This window comes from Oncorhynchus mykiss, chromosome 8, assembly GCF_057628025.1.
Source record: "Oncorhynchus mykiss isolate SJ-2025 chromosome 8, ASM5762802v1, whole genome shotgun sequence".
NCBI classification, from domain to species: Eukaryota; Metazoa; Chordata; class Actinopteri; order Salmoniformes; family Salmonidae; genus Oncorhynchus; species Oncorhynchus mykiss.
This window is the reverse complement of record NC_143029.1, coordinates 16,813,911-16,830,470: the sequence shown is the minus strand read 5'-3', so window position 1 is coordinate 16,830,470 and position 16,560 is coordinate 16,813,911. Positions and strand designations below refer to the sequence as shown.

At 39.8% G+C, this 16,560-nt stretch overlaps 1 protein-coding gene, 1 long non-coding RNA gene and 10 other non-coding genes across 22 annotated transcripts; all 12 read left to right on the top strand.

Moving 5' to 3' along the window:
• The first annotated feature begins 4 nt into the window (after window positions 1–4).
• Window positions 5–76, top strand: LOC149981410 (small nucleolar RNA SNORD50). The gene has a single exon (XR_016482941.1). It is a non-coding gene; the product is annotated as a small nucleolar RNA SNORD50 (small nucleolar RNA).
• A 181-nt stretch (window positions 77–257) lies between these two features.
• On the top strand, window positions 258–329 carry LOC149981409 (small nucleolar RNA SNORD50). The gene has a single exon (XR_016482939.1). It is a non-coding gene; the product is annotated as a small nucleolar RNA SNORD50 (small nucleolar RNA).
• A 75-nt stretch (window positions 330–404) lies between these two features.
• Window positions 405–3,332, top strand: LOC110529483 (uncharacterized). 3 transcript variants are annotated; one of them, XR_005052803.2, is made up of 6 exons: window positions 1,160–1,454; window positions 1,650–1,698; window positions 1,891–1,946; window positions 2,142–2,193; window positions 2,395–2,459; window positions 2,831–3,332. It is a non-coding gene; the product is annotated as an uncharacterized LOC110529483 (long non-coding RNA). The 3 variants fall into 3 exon arrangements; XR_016497622.1 differs by lacking the exons at window positions 1,160–1,454; window positions 1,650–1,698; window positions 1,891–1,946; window positions 2,142–2,193; window positions 2,395–2,459 and adding an exon at window positions 405–463; XR_005052814.2 differs by lacking the exons at window positions 1,160–1,454; window positions 1,650–1,698; window positions 1,891–1,946; window positions 2,395–2,459 and having other exon boundaries at window positions 2,136–2,193.
• Window positions 505–576, top strand: LOC149981408 (small nucleolar RNA SNORD50). The gene has a single exon (XR_016482938.1). It is a non-coding gene; the product is annotated as a small nucleolar RNA SNORD50 (small nucleolar RNA).
• Window positions 752–823, top strand: LOC149981407 (small nucleolar RNA SNORD50). The gene has a single exon (XR_016482937.1). It is a non-coding gene; the product is annotated as a small nucleolar RNA SNORD50 (small nucleolar RNA).
• On the top strand, window positions 1,006–1,077 carry LOC149981406 (small nucleolar RNA SNORD50). The gene has a single exon (XR_016482936.1). It is a non-coding gene; the product is annotated as a small nucleolar RNA SNORD50 (small nucleolar RNA).
• On the top strand, window positions 1,251–1,322 carry LOC118965668 (small nucleolar RNA SNORD50). The gene has a single exon (XR_005053046.1). It is a non-coding gene; the product is annotated as a small nucleolar RNA SNORD50 (small nucleolar RNA).
• Window positions 1,496–1,567, top strand: LOC118965664 (small nucleolar RNA SNORD50). The gene has a single exon (XR_005053042.1). It is a non-coding gene; the product is annotated as a small nucleolar RNA SNORD50 (small nucleolar RNA).
• On the top strand, window positions 1,740–1,811 carry LOC118965675 (small nucleolar RNA SNORD50). The gene has a single exon (XR_005053053.1). It is a non-coding gene; the product is annotated as a small nucleolar RNA SNORD50 (small nucleolar RNA).
• On the top strand, window positions 1,988–2,059 carry LOC118965667 (small nucleolar RNA SNORD50). Its single transcript, XR_005053045.1, has one exon. It is a non-coding gene; the product is annotated as a small nucleolar RNA SNORD50 (small nucleolar RNA).
• On the top strand, window positions 2,235–2,306 carry LOC118965666 (small nucleolar RNA SNORD50). Its single transcript, XR_005053044.1, has one exon. It is a non-coding gene; the product is annotated as a small nucleolar RNA SNORD50 (small nucleolar RNA).
• Window positions 3,333–6,566: 3,234 nt separating the features above from the next.
• On the top strand, window positions 6,567–16,555 carry LOC110529480 (heterogeneous nuclear ribonucleoprotein Q). 9 transcript variants are annotated; one of them, XM_021611669.3, is made up of 12 exons: window positions 6,567–6,790; window positions 7,535–7,712; window positions 8,461–8,579; window positions 8,671–8,778; window positions 9,029–9,142; window positions 9,421–9,597; window positions 10,863–10,998; window positions 11,170–11,375; window positions 11,799–11,948; window positions 12,055–12,176; window positions 12,353–12,734; window positions 14,305–16,555. In XM_021611669.3, the coding sequence occupies exons 1-12, from the start codon at window positions 6,788–6,790 to the stop codon at window positions 14,335–14,337; spliced, it is 1,728 nt and encodes a 575-aa protein (XP_021467344.1). In that variant the 5' UTR covers window positions 6,567–6,787; the 3' UTR covers window positions 14,338–16,555. The 9 variants fall into 9 exon arrangements, with proteins under 9 accessions (XP_021467344.1, XP_021467343.1, XP_090098801.1 ...); XM_021611668.3 differs by having other exon boundaries at window positions 14,302–16,555; XM_090242675.1 differs by having other exon boundaries at window positions 12,353–12,876.
• The last annotated feature ends 5 nt before the right edge of the window (window positions 16,556–16,560 follow it).

The following is a 16,560-nucleotide window of genomic DNA, read 5'->3' as shown; positions in this document are numbered from 1 at the left end:
GTTGTATTAAGGATGAACCTATCCCGAACCTGATTCCTGTAAGATTGACAACCCTGTCGGATCTGACTTCTGAAATACAATTAGCATAATTGATCATGATGCATTTGAACATCCATGCACAATAAAGTTAATTCTTAATATTTTTTTACCATACTGTCTTTCAGGGAACTGCAGACCAGACATTGATGGGAAAAATACAGTCTGTAGCTAACAACTGTAAGTATCTGTTAGTTTTGTGCAAACTCGTTGCAAGATTGTATTAAGGATGAACCTATCCCGAACCTGATTCCTGTAAGATTGACAACCCTGTCGGATCTGACTTCTGAAATACAATTAGCATAATTGATCATGATACATTTGAACATGCATGCACAAACTTCATGTTAATATTTTGACTGTACTGTCTTTCAGGGAACTGCAGACCAGACATTGATGGGAAAATTACAGTCTGTAGCTAACAACTGTAAGTATCTGCTAGTTTTGTGCAAACTCGTTGCAAGATTGTATTAAGGATGAACCTATCCCGAACCTGATTCCTGTAAGATTGACAACCCTGTCGGATCTGACTTCTGAAATACAATTAGCATAATTGATCATGATACATTTGAACATGCATGCACAAACTTCATGTTAATCTTTTGACTGTACTGTCTTTCAGGGAACTGCAGACCAGACATTGATGGGAAAAATACAGCCTGTAGCTAACAACTGTAAGTATCTGTTAGTTTTGTGCAAACTCGTTGCAAGATTGTATTAAGGATGAACCTATCCCGAACCTGATTCCTGTAAGATTGACAACCCTGTCGGATCTGACTTCTGAAATACAATTAGCATAATTGATCATGATGCATTTGAACATCCATGCACAATAAAGTTAATTCTTAATATTTTTTTTACCATACTGTCTTTCAGGGAACTGCAGACCAGACATTGATGGGAAAAATACAGTCTGTAGCTAACAACTGTAAGTATCTGCTAGTTTTGTGCATACTCGTTGCAAGATTGTATTAAGGATGAACCTATCCCGAACCTGATTCCTGTAAGATTGACAACCCTGTCGGATCTGACTTCTGAAATACAATTAGCATAATTGATCATGATGCATTTGAACATCCATGCACAAACTTCATGTTAATATTTTGACTTTACTGTCTTTCAGGGAACTGCAGACCAGACATTGATGGGAAAATTAGTCTGTAGCTAACAACTGTAAGTATCTGTTAGTTTTGTGCAAACTCGTTGCAAGATTGTATTAAGGATGAACCTATCCCGAACCTGATTCCTGTAAGATTGACAACCCTGTCGGATCTGACTTCTGAAATACAATTAGCATAATTGATCATGATACATTTGAACATGCATGCACAAACTTCATGTTAATATTTTGACTGTACTGTCTTTCAGGGAACTGCAGACCAGACATTGATGGGAAAATTAGTCTGTAGCTAACAACTGTAAGTATCTGTTAGTTTTGTGCAAACTCGTTGCAAGATTGTATTAAGGATGAACCTATCCCGAACCTGATTCCTGTAAGATTGACAACTCTGTCGGATCTGACTTCTGAAATACAATTAGCATAATTGATCATGATACATTTGAACATGCATGTTCAAACTTCATGTTAATATTTTGACTGTACTGTCTTTCAGGGAACTGCAGACCAGACATTGATGGGAAAATTACAGTCTGTAGCTAACTGTAAGTATCTGTTAGTTTTGTGCAAACTCGTTGCAAGATTGTATTAAGGATGAACCTATCCCGAACCTGATTCCTGTAAGATTGACAACCCTATTGGATCTGACTTCTGAAATACCATTTGCAGATTTCTGATACCACAGTTGAACATGCACCAGGGTTTAATGTGAAACTGTTCATCTTACCGTTTTTCAGATATGCAGACCAGAAATGGAATCCTCTACACCAGAACACAGCTTCCTGTAACATCTGTAAGAATCTGTTGTCTACTCCTAGTTTTTTGCAAAGGTTGTATTAAGGATGAACCTATCCCGAACCTGATTCCTGTAAGATTGACAACCCTGTCGGATCTGACTTCTGAAATACAATTAGCATAATTGATCATGATACATTTGAACATGCATGCACAAACTTCATGTTAATATTTTTACTGTACTGTCTTTCAGGGAACTGCAGACCAGACATTGATGGGAAAAATACAGTCTGTAGCTAACAACTGTAAGTATCTGCTAGTTTTGTGCATACTCGTTGCAAGATTGTATTAAGGATGAACCTATCCCGAACCTGATTCCTGTAAGATTGACAACCCTGTCGGATCTGACTTCTGAAATACAATTAGCATAATTGATCATGATGCATTTGAACATCCATGCACAATAAAGTTAATTCTTAATATTTTTTTACCATACTGTCTTTCAGGGAACTGCAGACCAGACATTGATGGGAAAAATACAAACTGTAGCCAACAACTAAGTATCTTCTAGGTTTGTGTAAGAGTGACAACCCTGTCGGATCTGACTTGTTTTTTTGTCATTATTGTTATTTATTTTTTACCCCCAATTTCGTGATATACAATTACGCTGCATCTCCCTTGGGAGATAAAGGTAAAGCTCCCCCGGCCAAACCCTGCCCTAACCCCGAAGATGTTTTGCCCTTTGTGCACAGCCCTATGGGATTCCCTGTCATGGCCGGTTGTGACACAGCCTGGGATCGAACCCCTGTCTGTAGTGACTCCTCAAGCACAGTGCCTTAGACTGCTGCGCCACTCAGGAGTCCCCAATTTGCAGATTTCTGGTGTCACATTTTAACATGCAAAAGGGTGTATCGTTAAATCATTTTCCTGGTTGTCTTTCAGGGCACTGCTAGTCGTGACTCCATCCTTCCAAATTGTCTCGTTGACTAGCGACACCTGGGCTTCAAGGTTGGGGGACAGCAGACTAGAAAAGGACACAGTGTTACACTTGTAAGAATGCATTTTGTGAAGTTGTTGCAAGATTGTATTTAGGATGACACTATCCCGAACATGATTGACAACACTGTCAGACCTGACTTCTGAAATGCAATTTGCAACCAAATGTGTTAGCAGGATTATGGGGAGAATAGCTTTATAAAGGTTGTAACAAGGTGTTTTCTTTCATTTATTTAATTCCTAGTGACTGTCTTTGCAAGGGTCATTGTGATCTTTATCATACAATGGAGCTGGCCATCACTAGCAATGTGGAGACTGCATTATTGCCTTTTCATTTACAAAGCTCTAAATTGGAACTGAGCTACCCTAGGACAAAGTTCGTTATATTGACTGTATTGATTTGTGGAGTAACTGGATGTTTGAATTTAATAAAGATCATTTAAATGCATTCAGTCTTTTTTGTTTTTGTTTCACTGCATATGCTTTTGTCCCAACTCATTTGGGTGTGAATGATGGCCTGTGGAATCTAATGCGTCATAATGTCAGATCTCATAATCACAGTATCAGTATGTCATTGTTAAATATTTATTCTTTAAATATCAATTATCTAAAGATTAGATCTTATTTTCTAAGAAAAGCTGCATGTTCAATTTCTTAGTGGTATGACAGCAGCTATTTAAAAAAAAAAAACAATTTCACTTGGCAAGTCAGTTAGGAACAAATTCTTGTTTACAATGACGGCCTACCCCGGCCAAACCCTACACGTACGACGCTGGGTCAATTTTGCGCCGCCCTGTGCTCTAATGAATTTGGCCTAATTTAAGTAATTTTATCATTTGAGAGAACGGAGTAAGACTGTTCTGTCGAGGTAAGTTCTGACTCAACTTTGAGTAACATTAGATGTAAAATACTTTGCATGTGGCTTTCTCAACATGGACCTTATCAATCAAAACATGTTAAATGGGTGAAAGTTTCCCACAGCATGGCTTACTGACCACAACATGGAGATCCACAAGACAGACTATTATTTGTTATGGGTGCATTTGTCCTATCACCTCCACCGAGGACCTTACCATTAGCGACTGGAACGAGCTGCAACAAACACTCAAACTGGACAGTTTTATCTCAATCTCTTCAAAGACTCAATCATGGACACTCTTACTGACAGTTGTGGCTGCTTGGTGTGATGTATATTTGTCTCTACCTTTTTGCCGTTGTCTGCTCAATAATGTTTGTACCCTGTTTTGTGCTGCTACCATGCTATGTTGTCGTCTTAGGTCTCTCTTTATGTAGTGTTGTCGTGATGTGTTGTCTTATTTTTATTTAATTCATTTTTATTTTTAATCCCAGCCCCAGTCCCCGCTGGAGGCTTTTTGCCTGGCCGTCATTGTAAATAAGAATTTGTTCTTAACTGACTTGCCTAGTTAAATAATTAACTTTGGAGGAGATGGTGTTGCATTTGGAGCAAGTGGTCATGAAGTGCAGGAATGATGTGATGGTGGGTTCAAAGAGTTCCCATGGACCTAGAAGAGAGATGTAACAAAGGTAATACCTTTGCCCCATTCTCAATTAATCTTTCCTCAATATGTCCAATCCTCAAAAGCCATAGGAAAAGGTCTGAGTGGAGGGACCGTTGAGATGAGACAAATGGAGATGGAGCCTCTGACTCTTTGCAATGTATGTTTTTCCTTGTACTGCAACAACACAACTGAAGCAATGCAATGCTCATACCTGAGTAGTGGCATGCAGAGGGTGTGTGACTGAAGTCACCCAGAGCGTGCAAGACCTGCATCAGGCAGAACCTACTCAGGAACAACCTGATGATGTTAGTCTGTTTTTCACCACAGCTTCCAATTTAAAATAAATACATTTTTGCTTTATTAGCTTCCAATTTTAGTGACTGGTTTTCTGGACAAAGATTAATTCTAATCTTGGACTATAAAACACCCCAACGTGTTTCTCAAATTGTATAATGTAGGTGCTGGTAAAATGGAATTGATGCCCTGAAGGGGTGAAAGTAGCATACTGGTAATTTACTAGGTAGTTATCTTGAAAGACTGGTGCAAATTGTAAAGGAGGATGCACCTGAACATGCTTCTAGAACTGCACTGGCTGTCAGAAGCCTAGAGGACCACAAGCCGACCACCATCGAGCAGAAGACAGTCCCCATCAAGGGCCAGGATCTCTTTATCTGGGACAGTCTGAAAGTGTTTCGGATTCCGAATTGGATACATTGTTGGCTTTGCTTGACTCTTCGTCTGACTAGACTAACATAACTGAATCTCCATCTGAATTTTATGACTCATCTGAATCCAATTAATCTGAACCAGAGCCTGATTCATAAACTTGAAACACATTCATAGAAATGACTGCTAAAGATCAGTCCTAGCACTGCAAAATGTAATAACTAATTATGGTCGTTATCCAGGATAATATACATTTCTTCCTGAAATTATGCATAAAATACTGTGAAGCCTTGGAAAATATTGCTTTTGAAATTATTATTTACCTGGCTGTTCTAAAGATTACAGGTCCACATGCACTTTTATTTGGGTCCATAGTTAGCGGTGGTGCGAGCTAAATAGCGTTTCAATCGGTGACGTCACTTGCTCTGAGATCTTGAAGTAGTAGTTCCCCTTGCTCTGCAAGGGCCGCGGCTTTTGCGGAGCGATGGGTAACGATGCTTCGTGGGTGACTGTTGTTAATGTGTGCAGAGGGTCCCTGGTTCGTGCCCAGGTATGGGCGAGGGAACGGTCTAAAGTTACACTGTTACATTGGTGCCGTGACCCAGATCACTGGTTGCTGCGGAAAAGGAGGTCAAAAGAGGGGTGAGTGTAACGGATGTGAAACGGCTAGCTTAGTTAGCGGTGGTGCGAGCTAAATAGCATTTCAATCGGTGACGTCACTTGCTCTGAGATCTTGAAGTAGTAGTTCCCCTTGCTTTGCAAGGGCCGTGGCTTTTGTGGAACGATGCTTCGTGGGTGACTGTTGTTGATGTGTGCAGAGGGTCCCTGGTTTGCGCCCAGGTATGGGCGAGGGGACGGTCTAAAGTTATACTGTTACACTTCCAGAGGCACTTTGGAACTGTTAGTGAACTGTTAGTGACTGTTGCAACCGAGGACAGAATTTTTTACACGTTACGCCTTCAGCACACATTCTGTGAGCTTGTGTGGCCTACCACTTCGTGGCTGAGCCGTTTTTGCTTCTAAATGTTTTCACTTCACAATAACAGCACTTACAGTTGACTTGACCAGAACAGAAATTTGACCAGCTGACTTCTGGGAAAGGTGGCATCCTATGACAGTACCACATCGAAAGTCACTGAGCTCTTCAGTAAGGACATTCTACTGCCAGTGTTTGTCTATGGAGATTGCATGGCTATGTGCTCGATTTTATACGCCTATCATCAATGGGTGTGATTGAAAAAGCAGAATCCACTAATTTGAAGGGGTGTCCTACTTTTGCATATATAGTGTATATCATTACACTCTTAACTTAAGCATTACAAAACGTATATTCGATCAAATAAACTTCACGTTATAAATAAGCCATTAATTTGCTTGTTGACCAATTTCGACACTGACCATACAAAAAGTCATTGCTTTGGTTGGCGAAAGAACGACAAATCACCGCCATCTGCTGGAGGGAGATAGAGTTCCCACCGAGTTGGCCCACTCTCTTCCTTTTCGAGTCTACATCGTCAAAATGCACCAGCCCGTGGTTTGCAGCTGCAGAAACCCCATAGATGTTGAAGCACTCGCGGCGTCAACTAGCCGCCATTTTACATTATCGGGACAGGAGTGAAAACCCGACCTACCCCGGGAATCGTAGATTTTTTTTCTTTTTTTTGTAACACCCTGAAATCAGACAAAATCAACACCGTGCACCTTAGTGAACTATCAAATGGTAAATATTTGCCTGATGTGCCAACTGGTCAAGCTAGGGATAGGTGAAGATGTTTGTTCTTGTAGTGTTTTCAAACAATGTGTAACGTGGTTAACGTTAGCTAACTAGCAAGCTAGCTACTCCTACCCGGCATTTTGAAAATGGATTCCAGAGCTTATGTCGTTAGCTAGACAGCTAACTTAACTAGCTAGTTATTTGGCGGCTGGACACCAGGCCGGGGCCACGGAGTAGCTAGCTATGTTAGTTTCACTAATATTACTAGCGAACCGGGGGCAAATATTTTAGACACATTCCTGAAGAAGGGGTTAACATTAGCTAATGTATTAGCAAATGCGTTAATTGTAGAACAATGAGGTTTAGTTATATCTGTGGTATTAGTTTACTGGCTACTTTACAATGCATTGCTAAACAAGCCTACTACGGCAGTGCCGTCAGTGCGCACAAAACACGTGTAACGCTAGTTTTCTGGTTCCTAAATGAGTTCAAAAACACACCCTAATGTTAGCTACATACTGTAGTTAACGTTAGTTATATTTAACGGTTATCTTAATTTCCGAAATTCAGTATATAGTCGGGTACCTCTAGAATTGAGTTATTTTTTAAGGCACTGTTTGCTTGCTAAAACAAGACCATCGTAAAACATTTATCTTCGTTGCAGGAGTTTAATGATTAGCATGATCATAAAAGGGTTGTTGCTATACTACATTTCCCCGTCTAATTTATTTGACTCATTGCATTACACAGATGTCTGGGGACATGGTGACTGATCAAGTAAATGGAAATGGTACAGAAGAACCAATGGACACAACTACAGTGGACACAACTGCAGCAGAAATTAAACATTCAGACCATTTCCAGACTTTATTAGACGCTGGTTTACCACAGAAAATTGCTGAAAAATTAGATGCAATTTACGTAGCAGGTGAGCGCAACTACCGTAATTGTCTGCCCTTTTAGTTCTATCTATTAGCAGTTTGTATTTACCACAGAAACTTTGTCTGATTTCTTTGCAAAATGGGTACAAACAAAGCTATCCTCACCATACCCCAAAAACTGTATTTCTGAGTGGGAATTTTAATGAATTGTGTCAAGACAGAGTAGAGAAGCTATTGCTTAATATGGATGGAAACCTATTGTGGATTAGTATACATTTTGAAACTGGAGTGGATGGGGGAGGGTTGTCTTGATATGGTCTCAAGGGGAATCTGAGGCCATGGCATATGCAGGAACAATGGCACCAGCTGCCTGGACTGGGACAAGTGATGTCCCCCAGAAGCACAATGTGGACAATATAAAGAAACGCATAACAGGCCTCTTAAGACATCTGTATTTACTTGTACAAGTACAGCTGACTGACTTGGGTTTTACAGTGTGATGCTTGCTTATGGGTGCAGATAGTGAGATATTCTTCCTCTTTTGATAAGCTGCATGTTTGTTAATTTCCTTAAGTTTCTGTTATCCTTGTTCATGTTTTCACTACAAACCCAACTTTTTCTAGCAATATTGACTACTTTATGTGTTGCTTGTCCACATGATATCTATTACTCAAATCCCGGAGCAACTCAACATTGCTGTGATGTTTTACCGCTAAGATCTGATTGGACATAATGCCATGTCTTATTTTGATGTCATTGGTGAACAAAATGGTTATATTTGGAATGTCTCTACAGGACTGGTAGCACACAGTGACCTAGATGAAAGGGCTATTGAAGCGTTGAAAGAATTTAATGAAGAAGGTGCTCTGCAAGTCCTGCTTCAGTTTAAGGAAAGTGATCTGTCGCACGTGCAAGTAAGTGGGGCAGCATTACTCTTGTTTGAGGATGTTTTTCTGATTTAGTGAAATGCTGGGAGGACCTAAAAGCTCCAATTTTCCCATGCAGAACAAAAGTGCGTTTCTCTGTGGAGTAATGAAGACTTACAGACAGAGGGAGAAGCAAGGGACCAAAGTTTCAGATTCCACAAAGGGACCAGATGAGGCAAAAATAAAGGTATGTCAACACCAGGAAGTTTACTTTCCATGCTCTTTGTAGAAATGAAATATTTCTGTTCCAATCTCTTCCCACTGCCTTGGCATTATTGTAATAGTTGGACATTTGCTGGCAGACTAGACTCCACTTAGCTTGTCAAGAGTATTATACCAAGGTTCCAAAAGTCTGTGAATATTTTGGTTATTTGTGACAATCAAGCATTGTTTTTGTGTAGTTGCAACATTTAATCTATTTATTTTGATTATGTCAGGCTCTGCTTGATAGAACCAGCTATACACTTGATGTGACAACGGGTCAGCGCAAGTATGGAGGCCCCCCCCCAGAGTCTGTGTATTCAGGTTCTCAACCCACTATTGGAACAGAGGTAAGGTCTTTACCTTTCAGTGAACAAACGCACATGAATGAGACCATCAAACATCTTCAAATTGCTGTTTGTCCTAATGATATTTGTAGTTCTGGAGAGACTCTGAGAGCTTACTGCTAAGATCTGACTGGGCTGAAACTTAAAACACTAAAGTGTAATAAATAAACAAAACTTCTCGTGCCTTTTGAGTTCCGTAATTTTTGTGTATTCATTTCCATAACCGGGCACTTTTGCATCTGCTCAGATGTTTCTTCATGACATGTTCCCTCCCTTTCCAGATATTTGTTGGGAAAATTCCTCGAGACTTGTTTGAGGACGAGCTGGTGCCGCTCTTTGAGAAGGCGGGACCTATCTGGGATCTACGTCTAATGATGGACCCACTTAGTGGCCTGAACAGGGGGTACGCCTTTGTCACTTTCTGCACTAAAGAGGCTGCCTCAGAGGCAGTAAACCTGGTGAGTGTCTCTTTGTGCCTTTACGAGGGTTGCAGAATTCCAGGAACTTTAAATTAATTCCATGGTTTTCCAGAAATCCTGATTGTAGGATTCCACATTTCATAATTATTTGCTCCTGATTCCAGGAATCCTCCAACTGGGATTTCAGGAATACCCGGGAATTTTGCAACACCAACCTTGACACTCCAGTTATGGCATCCTCTACAGCAGGGATCTCCAACAGGTCGATCGCAAGCTACTAGTAACTCGCAGCCCACATATGAGTAGCTCGCCAAACAATTCTGAAAGTACATGCAATTTCCATATGTTCCACTGCAAACTGTGATAAACAAATTTCATCAGTATCCGCTACGATCTAATCAACCCAACATTGACATTATCTCAACCCCTGGTTAGCCACTATTGGCTTAAAAAGCTAAATCTAACACAATATCTGCCAGTTAATTTGCAGCAATATTGCCCCTGTCTGTGTTGTGCACACGTTTCTATCGCTCCGTGTGTAGCTAGTTGATGTGATAAGTATTGTGGGTTGACAGAAATGCTTTCCCCAAAGCCGTCTTAATTAAATGTTAACTGCAAAGTAGGCTAACCTGGCAGAAGTATATTATTTGTATCTATTTGTTACTTGCAAACGTTGCCATGAAATCTGAGCAGCAGCCGTACAGAACCATCACTAGAACGGCACATCAGATGGCACATTCCTCATCTGCCAGATGCACAATTAAAGGTAGAATTACACAAAAAAAATCAAAATGTCTTCATTTTCTTCCAGACTTATAAAAATGGTCTTCAGGTGTGATTTAAACCATTGTCATAGACTCAGAAAATCAAATGTTTTTCTTTGAACAATTGTATTTTGGATTTCAAAACAAATCTAAAACCAGGAAAAATAAAATTGAGAACATCATTTTGGGAAATATACAACATCATTTGGAGAGAAAAAAATCCTTTGTTTATTAACCCTGATTTTACCTGGTATATTTACTGAAAACGCAGTGCACTACTTTCTCTTGTACAGTAAGGACCTGGGGAAGAGTGGCAGGGAGGGAGGAAAATGTGCCTATTTGAAAGCCACTTTTTAAAAAAAAAAAAAAAAAATAGTAGCTCATGCTAGAAAAGGTTGGAGAACCCTGCTCTATGGTATTCTTCAAATTTGTTTTCAGGCTTCATCGGTTTAATCAATTTGAAAATATTAACCTTCTGTGCCATGGTGGTTTCATATTTATGCTTGTCACCCTGGTTGACGAGTTCCTCTCTTTCCGTAGTGTAATAATCATGAAATACGCCCTGGCAAGCACATTGGAGTGTGTATATCTGTTGCCAATAACAGGCTGTTTGTCGGCTCCATCCCCAAGAGTAAAACGAAAGAGCAGATGGTTGAGGAGTTTGCTAAAGTCACAGGTAAGAAACATATTTGCTGCTGGGTGAGATTAGGGCTCTTCATTTTATTAAGTTAATGACATGTCTTCTGGTTGTAGCTAACTACATCAAGAGCAGATTTGCTTTAGCTACGAGAATGTGATATTTAATGCACTTCAAACCTGAACTGACTTTTTAAAATTTTTCCAACAGAGGGTCTTAATGATGTCATACTGTACCATCAGCCGGATGACAAAAAGAAGAACCGAGGTTTTTGCTTTTTGGAATACGAGGACCATAAAACTGCTGCTCAGGCCAGACGCAGGCTGATGAGTGGCAAGGTGAAAGTCTGGGGGAATGTGGTTACTGTGGAATGGGCAGACCCCATCGAGGAACCCGATTCAGAGGTCATGGCCAAGGTAGGTGATCTGATTATTACAAAGTGATGAAACACTGGATAAATGAGTGTGTATCCCTAATGATACCCTATTCCCTATATAATGCACTACTTTTGACTAGGGGCCATTGGACCTGTGTAGAAGTAGTGCACTATATAGGGTGTCATTTGGGACGCCGCCGGTGTTTCTGAATGTTGCCTATTTAACTTTATCTCGGGTATAAAAATCCCTCTGTTGAAGGACAGGGGATGTACATTGATTGGTTTCCCACCTGAAGTCTTGCTTCATAGGCTTGCAGTTGAAAATGTATCAACCTCAAGTCTTGCATTTAACAAAACGCAACAGCTAGCTAGTCTTTAACTGGGTGGAGATCACACTGACGTCTTTGGAAACCATGTACTTGAAATTCATAACACGTTTCCTTTCATGCATTTCAATCCACAGGTCAAAGTTTTGTTTGTCCGAAACCTTGCGAACAGTGTTACGGAAGAAATACTGGAAAAATCATTCGGCAAGTTTGGTAGACTGGAGCGAGTGAAAAAGCTGAAAGATTACGCGTTCATTCACTTTGATGAGAGGGACAGTGCAGTCAAGGTACTGCCGTTGAGTGATAATATAATGAGAATACACTGCTGTAAGTACATGACGTTGCATAGGTGTGTAATTGTATGATGACTGTAGTTTGCCACCATCTCCACAGGCATTGGCTGAAATGAATGGCAAAGATCTAGAGGGAGAGCACATTGACATAGTCTTTGCAAAGCCCCCTGATCAGAAGAGGAAAGAACGCAAAGCTCAGAGACAAGCAGCCAAAACAAACATGTAAGAAGTCTTCCCAAATGTTACACCTCTTTACAAAAGGTTCCACTTTTCAAAGCCCAAATTGAATTGGTCATGCAACCATTTCAAAGTTCTAATCCCGTAAGAACAGTAATGAGTCCATATGTGTATAGTGCCTTGAACATTTTTGCATGGTTCTGTCTGTTTTTCCCACATAGGTATGATGATTATTATTACAACTACGGCCCCCCTCAGTTGCCCCCTCCCACAAGAGGTGGAAGAAGTAGAGGTGGTGGTAGGGGAGGGTATGCTTACCCCCCTGACTATTATGGCTATGAGGATTACTACGATTATTATGGTTATGACTACCACAATTACCGTGACGGATATGAGGACCCCTACTACGGCTATGATGACTATCAGGCTCCCGCTAGAGGAAGAGGGGGCAGAAGTGCCTGGGGGCCATCACCAGCCAGAGGCCGAGGCGGTGCAGGTGCTTTCAGGGGCAGAGGTGGCTTCTCACCGCGTGGCGGTCCAGGATCAAGCAGAGGAGGTGTACGAGGTGCCAGAGGAGGTGTGCAGCAGAGAGGCCGCGGCGGGGTACGTGGTGCAAGGGGTGGCCGCGGTGGAAATGTAGGAGGAAAGCGCAAAGCTGATGGGTACAACCAGCCAGATTCCAAGCGGCGCCAGACCAATAATCAGAACTGGGGCTCTCAACCCATTGCTCAGCAACCGCTCCAAGGTGGTGATCGTTCTGGTAACTATGGTTACAAATCTGACAACCAGGAGTTTTATCAGGATTCTTTTGGGCAACAGTGGAAGTAGAACTTTAGGGCTATGATTTCAAAGAAAAAAATTTAGAGGCTTGATCTGATTAGTTGTAAATCCATACGGTCGCCTCCCTTTTTTCCAATTTGGTAACATCTGGCAAGTTTTGTCTTGTATATATTTTAATAATCCGCTTGGATTTGAACCGTAGATACAATCCCACCTGCTTCTGGCGAACTGGTACATTTTTTTATAAAATTGATTGTGATTTCCATAATGTTTTGACATTTTAAATTTGCAATCATGTGCTCCAGCTCTATTTGGCTATGGTAGTATTATGTATGTTTTTAGCAATTCTGATCTCCATGTCTTAAGTAGCTAACAGCAACAACGCTTATGTCTCTTAAATATGTAGCCTCGCTTTTTAAAACAAATGAAATTACAATTTGTATGTTACACAAGGTAATTCTAGGAAATAGCTTGTCTTGTAAAAAAAAAAAAAGGGGGGGGGGGGGACTAGTCCTATTTTTGCCTTTACATTTTGGCTTGTATTCTTTGCTGTTTGTCTGCTTTAATAAACATACACACACAAGTGTACAAAACTTCAAATTGTGTTGCAAATTCATGTTTCGGCAAATTCTCTCTTTAAATTGCCTTCAAATTTAAGGCTCCTTGTGGAAGAGAAGGACTAAAGGTTTGCCAATGTTAGCCACATGCTGCAACGTCACTTTTGCATGCCATCAAATTTATCACCTAGTTCAGCAGTCGGCATCTTTCCACAATTTAAGTTTTACGTATGTGTGGAGACATACCCCATCAGAGCATATTAAAAAAATGAATCGCCATATCTCAAACATTGTTTATTTGATTTCACTTTTTTTTTGTAGCCCAAATTTAAATGGATTTTCATTAAAGACATGCCCTGAAAACAAGTGTGAAATCTTTCTCTGGTGGCCACTTCAAATCTGTCCCTTCGACTATTAAGAAAGCACAATTTGTAAAGCTTTTTGTGTCTTAGATCTATATAGTCATTGGTAGCCTTCACTGATCTTGCATGTTTCTCAAATTCCTAATTGAGTAATGGTGGGCAATAATTGTCATGCATGGACTGTCTGTAGAGCTTGTAGTTTGGCCATAACCCCTAATCTTTCCACATCCCTACTACTTAACTTGTCTCCTTTTTAAAGAACACAGCAACGCCACTGTTCTGCTTGACCTTTTCCTAAAGGCATAGACTTGTTGCATGTGACGTTGAAAGGTGTGGAAGTCGATGAATGCTTACAAGAGTTTTTGTCTTTAATGTGCAGTAGCCCATTTTCTGTAGTTACATATGTGTAGATGTTATGTGGTCTTCTGTTGTGGTCTATCTTCTAATTGCATCCTTTTGTTACCTGACTAGCAGGGAAAAGAGGTCGAGGCCGGTCCTGACCTGTAACTATGAAGACTGACCTGCTACTTACTGTATGTGGGGGTTACACCAGGAAGCTGCCAATGGAAGTGATGGTAAGGTCAACTCAATGGTCCAATGATATTCCAGCCTTAAAGCAGCATATCTCCCAGAACTGCTACAGGAGAAGATGATCAAAAGAGAACTCAAATCACTTGCTTGGACTTTTTTTTATATTAACTTGTCACCTTTCCCCATATCCCCAAAGAAAATGCAATTTTAAATGACTGAAGATGTTGAGATTTCCCAGGGGACTCTTCATCCTGAAATGAAATGTAATTATGTCTTTTGCACTTTGTCTAAGTTTGAAGTGGCTCAGAGGAGCTTGATGCTAATGTACATTTGTGTGGTTAATGCAGCTTTATGCTGGAATAGACATGTTTTGATTTTGGATTGGTTTTAAGAGAATGTTCTAAGGCGTAATCCCCTGGCGTAAATAGTCAGGCATTCCAGGAAGGTGGTTATTTTCAGAATTTATTTTAAAGGGTTGGTTAACTACAGTGGTGAAAAAAAAGTACTGAATTGTCATACTTGAGTAAAAGTAAAGATATGTTAATTAGAAAATGACTCAAATAAAAGTGAGTCACCCAGTAAAATTCTACTTGAGTAAAAGTAAGTATTTGGTTTTTAAATATGTTTATTTATAAAAAGTATTTGATAACATGTAATTCAGTATCAAAAGTATACATTTCAAATTCCTTATTAAGCAAGCCACACGGCACCATGTTCTTGTATTTTTATTTATTTACGGATAGCCAGGGGTACACTCCAACACTCAGACATAATTTACAAACGAAGCATTTGTGGTTAGTGATTCCGCCAGATCAGCGGCAGTAGGGATGACCAGGGATGTTCTCTTGATAAGTGTGTGAATTGGACCATTTTCCTCTCCTGCTAAGCATTCAAAATGTAAGAAGTAGTTTTGGATGTCAGAGAAAATGTGTGGAGTAAAAAAGTACATTATTTTATTTAGGAATGTAGTGAAGTAAAAGTTGTCAAAAATAGTAAAGTACAGATAAGCAAAAAATTGACTTAAGTAGTACTTAAAAGTATTTTTACTTAAGTACTTTACACCACTGGTTAACTACCTCTGTACAGAGGATTCAACTGCCCTGTTTGTACTGTAAATAGGAAAACTTCATTGATGAAAGAAGGGCTTGTTCACCCACTAAATATTAGGACTGTGAAGGTACCAGTATCGCACAATTTTTTTCCCATGGCAAAAATAACAACATGAAGCAGACAACTCTTTGTTACTTAAAACATTTTTTTTTTTAAACTTAAAACATCTACTGTATGTAAAGTATTGTACTATAGCTTGGAAAGTAAATACATGTGACTGGATGACACCATAATGTTTTTTTCCAACCAACATTAGGGTTTTGTTTCCTTGCCACAATACGAGTATCGCGATACTGGTATCATTCCGGCCCTACTAAATATGCACAAGAGCAACAGCAGAGCACATGTAGTTTTATTATAGGTGCTGCATGCTATTTGTCTGAAGCTGCGAACAGTCAAACGCTGCATGTTAAATAATCTCATGTAATGAGCCTGAATGGACAAGCCTTGCTTTCATCTAGGCTGAACTGAATTTGCGGTGTGCTTCTTCAGATAATGTAGTTACTGGTTGTATTTAAGTTTAGGAAAATGTTACTTTTGTAAAAGCTTGAACACCAGAAAAACATTTTTCAAGCTTTAAAGTGTCCCTTTCTTTGCTCAATGGGATAGGAAGTCTTAACTTTTGTATATAATCGCATCTCTTTTGTAAGGTTGCATACACTAATGTTTGAAAGCCATCCACCTACTTTGTGTACAGATATTTGCCTAATCATGTTGTACAACTTGAGCATTGATCAGACATCCAACCAGCTGCCTTTTTGTCACATTTGACAAGTGTCTTCAATCTGCATCATGTTGAACATATGATTAGTAGCGGAGTTAGCTGGATATGACTGGTTTTATCCAGTTCAAAAAGGATGTGGCAGCTTTTTTTTTTAATTGCATAAAGGATACTGAATAACTTGATCAGGTTTTGTACACAGTTGACTCCCTCAGTAAGTCCCGTGTTAAAATATTGTTGGCTGGCTAACAAGTGTTTTTTTTTTTTTTTTTTTTTTTTTTTTTTTTTTTTGCAGTCTTGCAAATAAATTGTTTTATACTGTAAATTGAGGTGAGTAATTTATTAAAAAAAAAAAAGTCTTGATTGAT